Source organism: Equus quagga, chromosome 6, assembly GCF_021613505.1.
Source record: "Equus quagga isolate Etosha38 chromosome 6, UCLA_HA_Equagga_1.0, whole genome shotgun sequence".
In the NCBI taxonomy this organism is placed as follows: domain Eukaryota; kingdom Metazoa; phylum Chordata; class Mammalia; order Perissodactyla; family Equidae; genus Equus; species Equus quagga.
In genome coordinates this window covers 133684339-133701305 of record NC_060272.1, presented here as the reverse complement: position 1 = coordinate 133701305, position 16967 = coordinate 133684339, and the positions used below count along the sequence as shown (strand labels likewise).

Here is a 16967-nt window from a genome sequence, read left to right as displayed (position 1 = left end):
AGGCCACCCCTGCAAGTGACACAGTGACCTATGCTGTGCAGACGGTGCTATAGGAAGCCGACAGCGCTGGGACCTCCCAGTACAGACTCAGCTCACTGAGCAAACGTGGAACTCTTTGCCTTTATTTTTTTCAACAGTGCAAAGAATCAGAACTCATCCTCATAAGCACATTTTCCAACAGAACACCACTGTGGGAACCGGAAGTGTCTGCATGTTCTGTTGAGCGTGAACGTGCTCTGACTGTATCCAGACTGCAGTGGGGCTTTATAGACGGAAAACAGCACCAAGGGGAAGGCCCCAACCGTCGAGCAGTTCACTCAGCAGCTGCTAGTACCGCACGGGAGCTGAGCCACGTTTTACAGAAAACTGCATCACAGTGCGGATGGCCTGTGAGCCAGAGCCGGTCCTTTGGCAAGATGGGCAGGCACCCTGGCGGATGACGAGGGCAACTTCAACCCCGAGGTCAGCGTCCTTGGGGAGCCTCGTTCTCGGTGGGTGCTGGAAGTGACTGGCGGGAAACACGTGCTGCTCTCACAGGCAGGCACCCAGCTTCAGAATGCGGGCTCCGGGCACAGGCTGCGGTCACGAGGCTGGGCGCGCATGTGTTATCTGCGAGGGGCACGAGAGAAGCACGGCTTTATTTGTAACAGAGGTTTTGGTTTTACGACGGACTGGCATTCCATCAAAAACTCTCCTTCCTCAATCAAGAAGAAACGCCTGTCAGGCTCCGGGCCGAGCAGTGGTGGGCCTGGGCCGTCACATGCACGCACACAGCGGAGTCTAGAAGGTACAGCTTGGAAACCGAGAGACTCAGGAGCAGGTGTAACAGAGCCCTCCTCAGATGCGCACCGTCGGGGGAATATCAGACGTGGCACCAGGAGTGCACGACGGACTTTTCTGCCTCAGACAACCTCAGGGTCCAGAGCGAAGCTGCAAGCGGACAGGCGCACACTCAGAGCTTTGTGAGCAGTCCGATACTCGGAGATGAGTGAGGAGTGACACAAAGATACTCCGGATCCACATCAGCTCCCAGTTAGGGCTTCATCATCATTCGAGGTTCGGGCAGATGCTCTTCGTTGGGAGCCTCGCTTCCCTCTCCCTGTGGTGTGCCTCGGTTAAGTGGCTAAGGTTGAAGGTGGGGACAGGCAGCAGGTGTGGGTCACAGCCCGTTGACACCAGCAGTCAGGAGGGGCCGTGTTCACACTGTGTGCTGTGCTGGGGGTGGCCCACTCGTATAGCGTGACATACTCAGATCATGTGAGAGCCATCGGTGGAGCGTGACAGCAGTGCTTCTGGAGAAGGCTCCGTCACACACACTGCTGTCTTAGCACAGCCACCTTTTCTGTGCAGCCTCTTAACCGTCTTGGTTTCCCGCTTCTGCCAAGACAGACCCTACGTTCCATGTAAGCACCTAATCAAAGAAAAAGTTCCAGGCGCTGTCACAGGTCCAGTCGGGCTCTGCGTTCTCCAGTGCCTACCCTGTGGAGGGGCCAGTTAGGCACAGGCCAATGGCCACCTCCAGGCAGGCAAGGTGACAGCTCACTGTCCTGGGGCCAGTGCAGGAGTGCATGGCAGGTGGCAGTGGGGTTGGCACGGCCTCCTGGTGGCTAAAAGTTGTCCTGGTTACAGCTTTCCTGAAAGAAGAGTGGGGTCTCAATTCCTGGCAGAGCACACAACCCGTCCCTGTCTCCACCTCGCTTCTCCCATGCACTGTCTTAGACGTGGTCGGAGGCCTCAAGTCTCCCGTCTCATGTGCCCTCCCCTGGGGGGTCCTGGAGGGCCTGCGGGAGGCAGCCTGCGCAGCTAAGCCTGGAAGGGAGCAGTCACAAAGGCTCCGCCTGTGTGGCAACAAGGAGGGGCCTTGGGCAGCCAGTAGACACAGGACGCGTTAAGGCCCCGGATTGGAGCTGTTGCGGCCCCTCCTCAGTGCGGCAGCACATACTGTGGAAAGTTTCTGGCCTTGCTTTGTGCTGGCCACTGAGAAGCCTGTACCAGTGACTCAGGAGCCCGGGGATGCCTCTGCCTACGTGGGAATGCCTGTCCTGCCACCCCAGTGCTGGGACACGGTGCGCTGGTGGCCCACATGCCCACCACTCCTGGTCTGCTCCCCAAGCAGCACCCAGCCGAGACTAAGCCACCTCCAGGTTTGAATCCCACCCCATAGGGATTCAGCCTGGGCTGGAGAGCTGCAGACTTGAGAGAGTGGAAGTGTTTTGTGGGCAAGAGGAAGCTTGTGGAGCCCACTGGCAGAATGGACCCCACAAGATGCCCCTGGAAGTAGTGGCTGCCCTGCCGGCCCCTTGCCCACCCGCAGGCCCACATTTGGCCACGTACCCATGCCTTCCTCCAGCTCTGCATCATTCGGTCGTGCTCCCCGGCCACAGCCCTCCAGGCGGTGAGCTCTCGGGTCCACTTCTGGTGAGTCGCCTCTGCAAGACAAGCGGGGCTCCAGGTCTCAGCTTCACAGGCCTTCATGGTACCTTGCGTACCCACAGCCTCCCCTTCCTGGCCCAGGGGGCCTCCACAGCCAGCATCCCTGCCCGCCCTTCCCCAGACCACCAGCTCCCGTGGCAGCTACTTCCCAGGGCCACAGGGTCCAGGCAGGAGAGGGCTAAGCCAACACCTCATGGGACGATGCAGAGACCCTGGGGCTCCTCCTGCTCCTCTCCCCTTGAGGGAGCCTGGAGCCGAGGCTCAGAACCCAGCTCAGCCAACCAGGGCTGGCATCCCATGATGTCATTTGCTACCTGTTCTGCGTGGCCTGCCGTGTGTGTGTGATCCTGCATTTTGGACACGAGTTACATGCAGGGCTGTCAAATGGCATGAGCTTTACTGCCGTGGTCTTCCTTTGGAGACACAGAAAGGAACTACGTCGTTGCTTTGGATGACAGCTCTTGTCACTCGTTTCAGAAATGGGTTCCAAGAACCCGAGCCCCCTCGAGAGGAAGCACACCTCACACCCCAAGCAGAACCGAGCAGCCCGGTCCCGGGTGCAGCCGTGTCTTCCCTGGCCTTCTGTCTTTTGTGTCTACTGCCTGTAGTGACTCAGGGCTAAAACTGGCCGCCATCAAAGTCAGGTCCTGCTCACTGCTCGGTGAGGTGTGTGACTGTCGTCATCTGTGCACGGGGCTGACAGCAGTACCTACCCAAGACCTCTGAATCAGACGAGGTCACACATCGCGGGCTTCAAAGTGCCCGCTGCTTCTCCGGTCGCTGCCTAGCCCTGTGCCCACAGCACTGCCCACCTGGCCTCTGGATGGGACGTAATGTGCACATGACGATTCACTGTCCTGACAGTACAGGCAGTTTACAAAAATGAAAAGAAAGGAGGTTCTGGGTGGGAGCGTCTATTTCCAATTATTTTTTTTCTCCCAAATCTCTATTAAGATGACAAAAAAAGCTTTTTTAAAAAATACATACATATATATAAAAACTCTTGAAAATGAGCAGAAAATAGGAGAGGAAACAACAAAAACCTGGAAGTTAAAAAGCAAGGGGGCGAGTGGAAGCACAGACCCAGGAGAGCTGAGACCCGGGCCGGCAGCACGGACGAGGAGCCGCCTCACAGGCCAGGAGCGCGGCTCTGCGCCAGGCCGCCACGAGGCGGGTCACGTCAGAGGCTGAAGCCTGGCCCCAGGCCCTTCCCTGCTCTACCCTCCATCGCTGCAGGAGAGACTGGTCATCTCAGAGGGCACAGGCCGGGCTTGGGGCCTGGGTACCACCGAGGGCAGACTGCACTGACAGCAGACAGGAGCAGAGGGCATGGACACACTAAATGGTGAGATCCCATCCTCTGGCCCACCGTCAACCTGGAGGGCTGGCTGCTCCCAGTGTGGACCACGGGGGACCCACTGAGTCCATCTGCAGCTTAGCAGGCCCCCCGGGACTGCAGCCCACAGGGAAGCGGAGAGGTGTCAGGCAGCCCAGTTCCTCTGGTGTTAGCCCACGAGGTCCCCCCAAGACTTCTGATCCAGTAGCTCAGGCAGGGCCTGACTGCGTTTCTGACGAGCCCCAGGTAACTCAAATGCTGTCAGTGCAGAGACGGCACCCTGTGGAGAAGGGGCCCCGACAGGAGGGCTCTTCGTGCCCCTGTCCTAAATGTAAGGGGATACTGAAGGGTGCCGAGAGTTCTGAGGGAAACAGAAGGATGACACAGAAAAGGCCAGCGGGAGGGGGAAGAGGGCTCAGAACACCCTTGCAGTCACCCCGCTCAGTGAAGGGGACAGTGCAGCCTCGTGACAAGAACAGAAGCTGCAAGCAATAAAAACGTGCAAGTGAGATGAACTGCAGTATCGTGTGTGAGAGGGGCTGAGAAAAGCTAACGGGAGTGGGCAAGGGAGGAGGCAGAGAGGGAAGAGCAGACAGGCGAGTTGAGGGCCAGGCCAGGCAGCCCAACATCTTGGGAAACAGTTCTGGAAGCACAGGAAACCGAGTGGAGAAGAGCGAATAAACGTTTGAGGCAAGTTCCCAGAGGTGGAGGGCGCGGCGTGCACAGTGACCAGCCCAGCAGGCAGGAGAAGACCGTGCGCTTGCACAGAGCTCAGCCAGCAGTCACGTGCGGCCACGGGCGGTGGGGAGCCAGAGGACGGGGGCACGCCTCCACACGGGGAGTGGTGTCAGGCTGGGGTTGTGCAACCTGTGGGCTCTTGTCCAAGGATGAAGAGAGAGGAAGGACAGGCGCTTACGACACTGCCTGCCCCGATGCCCCACTAGGAGGGCTGAGGTGAGAATCTGGAAGGAGTGCCCAGGTGATGGGAGCTGCGGCCAGCATGAGGGGAGTGGCTTCTGCGGCCTCCAGGTAGGTGCAGGGCAGCCCCGGGCAGGGCGACACTGCACCGTGCAGAGGGTGTGGGGAGGCTGCCGGTCAGGGTGACAGACGGCTGCAGGGGCTGCTGCAGGGTTAACGACAGCCAAGAAGAGTTACCCGCACGGGAGCCAGGCCTCAGTGCCCTCCGTCACACGTGCCCCCGGCATGGGGGCTGGCAGCCAGGGTTTGGTGTATGATGTCTGTGTGTGCATGTGTGGGCATGTGCATGTGCTCACTCGTGGTTCTTGCTGAGGGCCAGTGGCACTCCTGGGCTGCTGCAGCCTGCTGTGAGATGGGAGGGGCAGGCCAGGCCTCTGGTCGCAGGGCCACTCACTCACTCACCGGGTCTCAGCACAGAGACGCGCACTCCAGAGGTGCTGTTCCCCGCTGAGGAGAGTGCGGAGCAGCGGTAGTCGGCACTCTCGCTGATGGCATCCCGCAGCCAGCTGAGCACGTGGGTCCTGCCGTTGGGTAGCGCGTGGGTCTGCACAGGGACGCACATCTCCAGTTCATGCCCGTTCTTCTCCCAGACGAAGCGAACATCCGCAGGACCTGGAGGCACACAGACCATCTCCACCCCTGTCCCCTAAAGCCCACTAGGACCCACAGAAACTGCCCCGGCACAGGGACGGGGGCTACCCAGATTAGGGGTTCTCTTGTCCCTGGTGGACCTCAGGTGACAGAGCAGCCTTCAGCTCAGTCCCTGCCCCTCCCCTGGAGGAGGCCTCCATGTGGTTCCTGCTGTGGTCCCCAGTGACCCCTGGGAGAAAGGGGGTACAAACACTGACCCATGGGCTTCCTGATCCTTGGCCTTGCTCAGTCGCCTTTTCCAAAGCATGCATGCACAGCTGTGTCCCCAGGACACACACTGAGGCTGTTGGGGTGGGGACTGCCACCGGGAGCTCCCGGGTGGGCAGGGGCACTGAGAAGTGCTGAGGGCCTGTCCTATTGCAATAAGGACTTGGAGGAGAGTGGACACTGCAGACTGGAGGACGGGGTACCTTTCTCCTGCTCTAGGCACTGGGCCCTGGCTGGGGTCTGAGCTCTGAGGAGCCAGGTTTGGGCCAGGAGCACAGCACACACCTGGGCTTCCTGCCTCTCACACAGGACGTGGGACCAGTTTCCAGCCCAACACTAACGGGAAAGGGCGGTGGGCCGTCAAGACCAGTGTGCGGGGAGCCAGGAGCAAGATCTGGGCTCTGATCCAGCATGAGAAGCAGCCGGTTGGGGCCGCCTTCCCCATCTGTCGGATGCTGCTGGATGAGCTTGTGGGTTTCAGACTTCACCCTGGGGCCCGGGGGCCGTGCTGAGTCAGGCCCACCTCCTCTCCCCTACTCAGGAACAAACAAGCCAGGGCAGCCCCACTTGGATCTGCTCTCATGCTGGCTTCATTCGAGTCAGCGGAAGGAAGGACTGAGGTCAGGTTGAAACAGCCCAGCTGAGCACCTGGGCTCCTGTCCCCGTGTGTGCAGACTGCCAGCTGAGCTGGGACATCAGCAAAGGCTGGGCAAGGCGCTAGATGGCGTCTGCCCTGGAGCCCTGGCCCCTGAGAGCTGGGCAGGAGAGGTGACACAGGCCCTCCTGCAGGCCCTGGGGGACACACAAACCCTGTGTCGGCCCCTCTGCCCCTGCTGCTCCCAGCCATGGCGGTGGGGGCTGGGGCCAGGCCCTGCTAGCCCATGCTGCCCCCTCTCACCTCTGCCTGTGCCAGGCGGGCACCCTAACAGCATGGACGACAAGTGCCTTCCAGCCTCCTTGCTTAGGGACCTGACTCCCTGACAGATGTCTGCTATTCTGCGTGGACCACACCAACGCTCAAGGGGCGTGCTGTGAGGCCAACCTAGACCACAGCAGCCCCTACCTGATCACAACACCACCCAAGACTCGGTTTTTAAAAGCTGGATTCTCCCTAATGCCCCCCAGCTGGGGAATGGGAAATAAAAAGTGGTTTCGTGGAGGACGGTCAGCAGTGGAAGGACTATGTCTGTCTACCTGTGGCTGGGTTCACTGAGGAGGATCAACAAGTGACAGGGCCAAGGAGGTTAAAAACCAGCACCCAAGCAAGGGGCATTTGGGTGTGCGAGCACGTGGGGCATGTGCACGGCCAGACGCAGGTGGGGAAAGGGGCCGAGGTGTTGGGCAGAGTTCTCTGTCACGAGCTGGGTGTCTCAGAAGGAGCAGAGATTTCTAATTCAAGTAAGGTTACTTTCAATACGTTCCCAGCACAATCACGTCCCCATGTGACCAACTTGGCACCTCTTCACCCCATCTGGTCCCTTCATCAGGGATCCACTACATTCAGGATCCTCAGAGAACCTTCCTCCCAAGAGAAAGTCAGACCCTTGAGCTGGACAATCTTAGGAATGACTCCAAGCCAATGGTGGGAACATGAAGGAGTCACTGAAGCCAGGTCCGTCAGTGAGAAGTCGGGGAGTGTGGCAGCCACCTGTGTTGTCCATCCTTCGTTAGGAATCACATTTAAGAAGAATAACACAGAAAAATACTAATGTCATGTTAAACAGAAAAACAAGCGCCTGCGTGTAAACATTTGTGTACACACCTACATGTGTATGTGGACACATTCATGTGCACACATAGAGAGAAGGCCTACAAATGGCCACAGTACTGGTGGCAGCTGCCTTCAGGGGGTTAATTTAGATCATTTAAATTTTGCTCTTTATACCTTCCTGGAGTTTCCAAATCCACTACAAGAAACAAATATTGCTTTCATTATAAAAATAAAATGCTGTGTTGAAAGAAAGAAATGCGCCATAGACTCTGAAGGAAATTCTGAAAGATATTCAAAAGTAGTTGGGCCAGCAGCTCGCTGGCCACCCTGGCCTGGTGGACAAGACCTCCCAGGTCTGTTTACTGTTTGCTCTGCAGGATTTTTGTTTTTGATTCCCTATAATTTGTTTTTCCCACTAAAGTGTTTTATACTTTACCCCTAGGCAACTCTCTCTGTATGTATACACACACACATACATACGCACACAAGCACATCTAAGTCCACGCACTTACCTATATTTGCACGTCCATACATGCACGTATACACATGTCCACATCCGTACACAGCTACCCAGGTGCCCATCGAGTGGAACACAGAATGGAGCACTTTCACTGCTGAGCGCACCATGTGACCACATCCCGTTAGCCATTCCTGGCTGATGGGCATCTTGGTGGAATCTAACTTTAGGAAAACTGATCCTCATGAGGCATTATGATCGAGAACATGAACTTTTCTTTGAAGTCAGTTCTAAAAGGCCCAGCCTCCTCCCTCATGCCCTAGCACTGCCCAGCGGTGACCCTTGGTGCACCGAGGCCCCTCCTGAACTAGAGTCACCAAGATGGGACCCAGGAGCTTTTTGGAAGGTTCTCATGGCCAGGCCTGGGACAAAGAATTTGGGTGGCCTGAGCTGGGGCCAAATTGTCACCCCGAACAACAGGGGCCAGGACCTTTCAGGAGCGAAATTCCGCGAACACCCAGAGCTCCTGCAGCACGGACAGTACGGAAAACACTTACCGCGCACCTCCATCATGAGGGCGTTCTTAAGCACCACTAAATATTCTTTAAATGTGTATTTAACTGTACCAAAACATGAAAAATGTTAAAGAATTACTTACGTTCCATTAATTCTTTTTTAAAACTATCCGACTCATTCCGAAGGCAGAGGAGATTAAAAAGAGAGGGAAAGTTAAAACCGGTCAGCAGGGTCACCTCACTGCGACACCCGTGGGGACCTAGGGCAGCAGGCCAAACCCACCCACCCGACAGGGCCTGCTTGGGAACATCAGAATGCCAGGCAACCCTCCCAGCCGCCTCTGTGGGGCGCTGGCAAGAGTCTCGTGCATCCCTAGCACAGCTGAGCCATCGCCAACCTGGAAGGTGCATCCGCTCCTCTGGGCCCTGGGAAGGCTCCTACAGCCTCAGGTTCCAGCACCCAGCTTGGGGGTGGCGCTCTGTAGGGGCTGTTGGCTCTGTCCTGCCCCAACCTGCCCCAGGCTGTCTAAGGGATCCGCTGGTGCACAGCAGATTCTACTTTGCAACAAAACCAGAGCCCCTTGGAGCAACAGCCTCTCATCAAGGGAGACGGACCCATCCTAGAGGTGGGGCCTGAGAGCCCCAAGCTGGAGGGGCATGTGATGGGGTCCAACCCAAGTGCTCTGACCACATCCCAGACCGGTGCCCCCACTGCTGTCTGTGCAGCTCCATGCAGGCAAGCCTTTCTCCAGGCATCCTGGTGCCTGTGGTCTACTCTGACCCTGGGGCCAGTTACCATGGGGCTGGCCCACCTCCCATGCTCACGCCCAGGGTCCTCCTGCCAGCTACTGGCTGCCTGGGCACATCCCCTGGGGAGCCGTTTTCTGAGCACCCAGAGGCTGCACGCACCAAGGATGCTCACACCGGATCCCCAGGACAGGGCGTTCCCCTGCACGGCCCAGAAATCAGGAGGACCCGGTTGGGAGGGAAAGGGGCTCTCCTGGGTCTCTGCCACCCCAGCTTTATTGGCTTTCCTCCTCGGGGTGTCCCAAGCCCGTCACAAAGCTGCCAGACTCTGTGGTCGGCTGAAGCGTGACCCCTAAAATACCCAGGTCCTAAACTCTGGAAGCTTATGCGGCAAGAAGGCGCTTTAGAGACCACGCGGTGGGAGGCATAGGAGGGACTGGCACGGTGCCCAGCTTCATGGGGGCGCTAGAGGGATGCCTTCTGTGGATGACACTCCTGCCCACAAGGAGTCCTCCAGAAACCAAGGAACAGGACCACTCTGTTGTAAAGGCATGTGGATTATCACGAGTAGAATGAGAGACACAGCTTCTGACAAAACTAGGTCGTCAGACACACTCAGGATCGAGACTCTGGCACAGTGCGGGATCCATGGGTCCCCTGCCCCCAGGGTCGGCCTTGGCCTTTCAGGAGCCCGGACATGCACCCTCACGCCAACGGTCACTGCAGGAGCTCGGAGACGGGGACCCTCTGAGCCGCAGGCCGCCTTTCTGCTGCCAATTCTGCTGCCTCCTCTGACCCCAGTGGCTTAAAGAGCTCTGATTTCTAATGTTGCAGTTAAAACATAAAAGGCCTCCCAAAACCTGAACATCCCAATGTTACCTAAAATAGAGAGGTTCCCCAGTTTTAAAAATGACATGGCTCTAACTTTGACATAGAAAGACAGTCACATGAGGGCTAGAGGCAGAGCCCACAGGGTAGAGAAAGACTCCACTTTGGGTAAAAGACTAGACAGATCTATTTCTGTGTGTGTGTACGCCTGCATGTGCAAATGCATGATTTGTATGTGCTTGTGTACGGACATGACGTTGTCAGTGGCCCCTGTCTGCATCCGTACTCATACACGCCAACAACACAGAGCGAGTGTGCCTATGTGCGGCAGGGTGTGACTTCTTTCCTCATCTATACTATGCTAATTTTGCCACGAGGAGCGTGGACTATTTCAGAAAAGTGAAACACAACCACGTGCCTCCTTGACTTGTCCAGCTCAGGACCTCTCCTGTACGTGTCAGAATTTTCCTAACTCTCCAGAAGCCACATGCACCCCTTTTGCCCGGAAGCTGGCCAGCAGTTTGGAGAACCATGCCAGGTCAGGCATTCCGCCTCCGGCACTCCCATCCTGGAAGGAGGTCCTGGAAGGAGGCGTGGCCACAGATCCCAGCATGCAGTGTGCTTTGGACCCAAAGAAACAGGCACACACATACACGTGTAAATGCACACACAGGTGCACACACTCCACTGGGCAGATGAGGAGACGGAGAGAGGACGGGGGCTAGGGCACCCCTCTGAGTCCCTGAGCTCCGAGGCTGCGCTCGCGGTAAGAGGCCGGCTGGCCTTGGTCTGGCCTGAGCCGGAGCCACTGCGACACGGCTGCACAGCCAGCTCTGCGGGGACCCCTGGCCTGAGCCCACAGGGACGACACTGGAGTACCCTGGAAAGGGAGGCACCCTCAGCCACAGCGGCAGGAACCAACACTTCCACAGAGCCCAGGCTCGAAAAGAAACTCGGCCTTTGGTTCCAGCACCTTCCGGGACTCGGGGCAGGGGACGGCCAGAGATGCTGCACTTGAATCGCCATTCACCGGCATGGAGAGCCACATGGGCTCAAGGCTCAGTCTGGGGGAAGGGCACCATACGCCTAGATTCGCATGTGTCATTGGGGTCCCTGATGTCAGCCTGCGAGCTGTGCCGGGACGGGCCCTCGGAGAGAAAGGACATGCTTGGGCCGCTAGGCCACCACAGCAGGCGCCTCTAGGACCAGCAGGCTTCCTGGGGGCAGATGTAATACCACGTGGCTGAGAGGGTCTTTGAAGGGCCATCATTGGGTCCCTGAGGACCACCTTCCTGCTTTCCTGGCTGAGAGGGTGGTGTGGGAGCGGGCCTTCAGGGAGACAGGAGGCTCCTTGGCCCCTGGGCTCCGCCCCCCAGCTGTCTCCAGGGCGCCCACCTGTCACCCCGCTGCCTGCCGTCTCCCTCAAGGGGCCCAGCACACCACACCCGCCTCCAGGGGTGCAGGAGGCCCCCCTGAGGCGAGTGAGTGTGGTGTGTGACCATGTGGCGTGTGACTGTGTGGTGCATGTGTGTGGTGTGGTTTGTGGAGTGTGTATATGGGCATGTGTATGTGGCATATGGTATGTGGTACGTGTGATGTGTGTGTGAGGCGTTCTGTCTGTAGCCCTGGAGACGGGGCCCTCTGGGTGGCCCTCTGGTTGGCCCTCAGGGTGGCCTCGCTGACACTGCCTTGGGCGGCCCCCCTCCTGCTGGCACAGGCCACGTCAGGCTACCTGGAGAGGCCGGTGCTGCCTGGGGGTGCCTCCGAGCCTCGGGCTGTGGCCTCAGTGGAACAAGGGACGGTACCGGATGGGCAGCCGACTCAGAGAGAACACAGCGCGCACGAGGAGGGTGGGGTGGCCGGGCCTCAGTTTCCCTCCGTTTGCGCAGCCTGAGCCCCATGAGACGCTGCTCCCCCTGCTCTCCAGGCTCTGCTACGCGGGCTCCTATGATCCCAGCTCCTCGGGCCCCGTCCCCTCTCTGGCCAGGTTGCCAGACCACAGGAGACGGCCGTCGGCAGGAAGAAAGGTCTCTTGGCTTCTTGAAGCCCCTCAGCAGCCCCGACGGCAGCACTGGCAGCGGGGCTGCGCTGGTGGCCAGGGTAGCTCTAAGTAGCATCCTGCTTCTCCTGCCCCGAGTCCAGCACTGGCTTCTGTGGTCACTATGACTCGGGGCCTTACCTGACCTTGTCCCCACCCGCTGTCATCTCTGGAACTGAACCCTGCACTGCATTCCCCGTGTCTGAAACACCTGGAGTGGTGCTGCCCCGATTCAGCCTGTGGGTGCTGTCCCAGTCCCAGGGGCCGTGTGCACAAATGCGTGTGGATGCACACCCACCCAGCTAATGGGCCACACACCCCTGAGCAGCCCACATTTAAGCGCATATAGATCCTGACCCCATGCCAGCCTGGCCACAAGGCCTGCCTGGACCCCCAGCAAGGGCCCTTGGCCGTGGCATGGTCGTGTGACCAGCACTGGGCGTCCCCACTTTCCCAGTGACCAGGAGGCTCCAAGTGTGCCTGGGAGGCCACCGCCACCACCACAGGAGGGCCTAGGGGGCAGACGCAGGTTCTAAATGCCTGTCCCCAGGGAGACAGGCCAGCTGAGGAGCAGCACCCGGAGGCCCAACACCGGCCCGGCCCCTGGCATGGAGCAGCGACCGGGGCCACATGGACCCCCTTGAAGGTCTGGCTGCACAGCGCCCTGTTCTCAGGCAACTTCCCTGCCCACCACCCATGGCCCACCACCCACGGCCCACCAGGCCCACGGCAGAGCCACCGCGGTCACATGGGCTGGTTCCCAGCAACCCAGGCCAATCCCGGGACCATGAGCTGACTCGACAGAGGGATGGGCAACAGCTTAGCCCTCTGAGCAGCTTCTCAGTCTGTCTAAAATCTCAAAAAAAGAAGAGCACAGGAGGTGCTCGTCCTCCTCCTCAACTCCACTCCTCTGCTCCGGGCAGAGGATGCAGCCGGGGCACCAACCAGCACCTGGTTTCTCTTTGTAACTACCGATCAGCCACACACCGCCCACACCCGGGGGACCCAGGCCACTGGGGCGCTGCCTGCAGCCCGTGTGCTCTGGAAACGTGTGTTTGGCTGACTCCTGATCCAGTACGATGTGACATGGGGCCAACGCCCCCCAAGTCCCAGCTAGGGTTGCCCTAGACTCTCAATCTTTTTTGGGTTTAAACATCACAAAGCAAGAGACTGGCTCCCATTCTGGAGGCTTGAAGTTAATTTTTCCAATCTCCAAATGCCACGTCATCCCCAAATTGTTCGCAGACACAGAGGTAACCCTACACACCAGAACTGGTGAGCCGCCGCTGCGCCCAGCTGGCCGCCTGGGGTGTGGGAATCAAGGGTGACTGGCGCCTGGCCAGGCCCACGCGTGGCTGGCTTCCAGGCTCTGAAGGCAGAGCCGAGGACTTGCGACAGAGGCCACCCCGTGGCCCACAAAGCCTGACACCGCTAACGTCTGGCCCTCTGAGGAACAGCTGGTTAGCCCGCAGTCTGTAGGAAGTGAAAGGAAACTTCTGAGGGATGCAGCCAGGAAGGCGGTGCTTGAGGAGGAGGTCCACCCCCAGACCCCCAACCCCAGACGGACGGTGCCCTGCTCACCTGTGGCCTGGCAGAAGAGGTGGAAGGTCCCCAGGGCATGCACGTGCTGGGCCTGGTCGCTGAGGAAGGGCGGCAGCAAGGTGACCCGCGGGTGGCTGTCAGGCCCTGAGCCCACGGCTGGCCAGGGGCTTCGGGGAGAGGAAGATGAGTCGGGGCCCAGACAGGACAGGGAGGAGGACCCCGGAGAAGGGAGGGGCAGAGGAGATGAGGCTGCGAGACAGAGGACAGAAAAGAAAGAGGCACTGAGGCAGGAGTCGTCAGAACACGCTGCATGCAGAGAGCGGAGACCAAGCACGGGGGGAGAGAGGGGCCCAGCGCCGCCCGGGACGTGTGTGGGGCGTGGGGGACCCGGCCTGCCTGTCAGCCCCGCTCGGAGAGAGGGAGGCCATGTGGCCTCAGCAAAGCACATGCCCACATCAAGGATATAAGCTTCTCATTTATTTGATTACTTTTCAAATGTATACAATTCAAAGTAGAAAAATAAAAACAAAGTAAATCTTATAAAACACAAATGTTTACACCAAAGCATTTGAATCTGATCATGCTGGAAGACGACACCGTCCACATAGGCACACAAAAATCCAGAGTTTATTGCTCCTTGCCACGGAAAAAAGTCTCCTCTTGTGGGTTTCCAGAAAGGGGAGGTGGAGTGTGAAGTCCGTGATGGTGGACCTCACCGCCTGTCCGCACCTCGAGGACAGCGTCAGGCCCAGCAGGTCTGCGATGGTGGCGTCCGTGGGGGTGTGGTGGTCACAGGCCCATCTGTCCACTGCTGCCCAGTTCTCTTCCAGTTGTGGACGGCTGTTAGGCCAGGCAGAACATCTGGGCAGCACTGGGTGCAAGATGGAAGCAAAGAGAAGGAGACCTTCGGATGACCAGAGAGTCTTGGCGAGCGCTCCATCTGTCTGGACAGGAGGTTTCCACCAGGGCCGTGGGCATCAGATGGTACGACGCTCGTGCCCCCGGCTCTGGGCCAGCCTGCGCACTGTCCCTCGCTCAGCCCTGCCCCGCGTCGTGGGCCAGTCCTCCACTGCCCTCGCTTCTTCGAAAAAGTTAAAACAAGAGAAAAAAAGTACAGAAAGAAACTCTCTCTGAAAATGATGCTTCCCTCAAGGAATAAAATTAAAAGAAAAAAAAGCAAGTGTGCTCAAGAGATGCTTTTGTCTACGTTTCTAAAAGCAGAAAGAATGTATTCAGCAAAAGTAAGTTTATCCCTGAGAATCGTAAGCAACATAAGCCATATCTTACCCTAATATACAACAAAACCTAGAAGATGTACATCTTCTAAATATTAAAACATCTGCTTCAGTAATTCAAACAAATGGCCTAACACACCGACACAATTAAAGCAAAATCCTAAAAAATAACGTTGCAGAAGGAAAGGTCTGTGCCAATCTGGACGACAGGCGATAAGTTACCAATCTGATAAACTAAAACATCATTTCCAATCTGGAATTAAATTATCTTTCAGTGGCTGCTGGGAGAGGGGCACTCAAGAACAACTCCTCCTGGGCCAGGACCGTCCGCCAACTGCCCCACGGCCACCTGCAGGGATGGCCCGAGCTGCTCCGACCCACCGAGGGACGCCGCGGCACGACGCTCGCCGTTTTCCGAAAGGACAAAGAGAACCAAGTCACAAGCTCGACCCGAGAGAAAAGACACAGAAGACTGAGGTTGGCTGACGACGGGCTGCCTACGCACAGGACAGGCATTGGACGAGGCTACTGCACGGCGACACACGGACCTCCCCGAGCGGACCTCAGTCCCCGTCCGCGTCTGAGTCAGCGAACTTCAGCTCACACTTGACGTCAAACGGCCTGTCCCTGACCGGCAGGTCGTCGATCCTCTGCGAGTCCTCCCTGTCGGTGGGCAACCTGCTGGCCATGGTGTCCTGCTCGGTCTCATAGCCAGTGTCCAGGGCCGGCTTGGGCTGCCCCCCGTTCTGCTGCGAGAAGCTGCCCTGCTCCACCAGCGTCTCCTTCGCGCTCGGCTCGCAGTCGGACAGGTCAGACACCGGCTGCTTCTTGGCGAGCAGCACGGCCGAGCGGAACTTCAGGCACTGCCCGGGCAGGTAGCCCTTGTAGCAGTTATAGGCGAAGAGGCAGAGACAGAGGACGAAGAAGAAGACGAAGAGCGACATGAGGAGGCGGTTGTCGCCGGACTTGAGATACACCGTCTTCTCTGAGTGGACCTCGGACACCACGCTGCTGACCGTCTTTGGTTTGCGGGACATGCTGGTGGGCACAGCGCTGGAGGATGGGATGATGGCACGGGGTGTAGTGGCCCGCACAGCTGGGGTCTGGGGAGAGGAGCCTTGGGTGGGCCCCGCTGACACTTTGGGGGTGATCCTACCACCCTCGGTCCGGACGGCCGGTGAGGTGAAGGGCACTGGGGTCCGAGGGACCACCTTGACCTCCAGCACGTGCTTGGCCATCACCTGCAAGACGGTCTTGTTCCTGACTCGCTCCTCCGACAGGCACCGGTACACCCCGCTGTCTCCCTCCGACAGGTTGAAGATGAGCAAGTTCTTCCTGCCCACCAGGCCATACTTGGGGCTCTCGGCCTTGAGCCCACTGTTCTGGAACTTCCACACCACCCGGGCCAGGTTGGACTTTTGGGAGCATTTGAGTTCTGCTGTGTCGCCATGCTTGAAAAAATGCTGCCGGTAACTTTCTTTAATTTTATCTGGAACATCAAAATAAACGTGCACAGTGTCAACAACCCTGCTCGCTACGTAACTTCCTTTAAAAATAGATTAATAGGCACAAGAGGACACAAGAGTTTCACCCACTGGAGCAACATGGAATCTTCCAGAACAACTAAGGAAATAAAGACATGCGTGACCGAAAAGCAAAGATGAGCCCCAGATGGCAGCCCACGGGACAAAGAAATCGGAGGCAACTCTGAGCGGCAGAAATCCCATTTTGCACCCTGGTTTCCCAGGAGAAAACCCGCCAGGCCAGGGCAGTTGAGCAGCCAGCCACCCACTGTGCACTCCGGGGCGGCACCGAGTCAGACGCCGCACACTCCTGCTGGCCGCGACCGGGCACGCCAGCCTTTGGGTGGCCCTCGGCACCGTCCTCCTCAACTGTCTTAACTGATGACAGCTGTGGGGTCAGGGACGGGAGGGCAGGAGCCCAGGGCACGTCCACCTTCAGCTGGGGTGTGCCTGATCTCCCGGCGGGCGTGGGGTCACCCGAGGGGAAGGGGGACTGATCCCTCCCATTCACAGAGTTCTGGATTTGTCTAAGGAGCCCAAGCTAAGCAGACGAGACCAGTGTCCCAAGAGTGGACGTCACAGCTTGGGAGGGACAGTGCTTTCCAGGAAACAAACACACTCTGTGTGGCTTCCAACATCCTTTTCTGCAACAAAAGGGACAGAGAAACATCACGGGGTCTGCCACGAGATACCTGACCTCTGCTCCGAGGAGAGAAAGAAAGAAAATGTGCACAATGCCACAACACCAAAGCACCGTGAAATGGTC

The 16967-nt window shown here is 58.2% G+C and overlaps 2 protein-coding genes across 6 annotated transcripts in view; both read right to left on the bottom strand.

The window, feature by feature from the left end:
* Positions 1-483: 483 nt before the first annotated feature.
* LOC124240817 (uncharacterized) lies at positions 484-15194 on the bottom strand. Its single transcript, XM_046663911.1, has 7 exons — positions 15184-15194; positions 14173-14283; positions 13483-13610; positions 13169-13270; positions 5150-5359; positions 2335-2429; positions 484-1634 (listed from the first exon to the last, which is right to left on the bottom strand). Exons 1-7 carry the CDS (start codon positions 15192-15194, stop codon positions 1608-1610), a joined length of 684 nt encoding a protein of 227 aa, XP_046519867.1. The 3' UTR covers positions 484-1607.
* LOC124241393 (semaphorin-4D-like) overlaps positions 13901-16967 on the bottom strand; it is a 92027-nt gene continuing 88960 nt past the window's right edge. For all 5 annotated transcript variants that reach the window (XM_046665153.1, XM_046665155.1, XM_046665152.1 and 2 more), the window contains one exon: positions 13901-16167. In XM_046665153.1, coding sequence (XP_046521109.1) covers positions 15242-16167 — 926 coding nt within the window. In that variant the 3' untranslated portion in view covers positions 13901-15241. The remainder of the gene's footprint in view (positions 16168-16967) is intronic.

What these genes read in the sequence shown, in the direction of transcription:
- LOC124240817 (XM_046663911.1), bottom strand. An exon ending in GGCCTGACGCTGTCCTCGAG is followed by an intron (nt 13,611 to 14,172) that starts GTGCGGACAGGC and finishes CTCTCCCCGAAG; the next exon opens with CCCCTGGCCAGCCGTGGGCT. An exon ending in GCGGCGGCTCACCAGTTCTG is followed by an intron (nt 5,360 to 13,168) that starts GTGTGTAGGGTT and finishes GTGTGCCTCCAG; the next exon opens with GTCCTGCGGATGTTCGCTTC.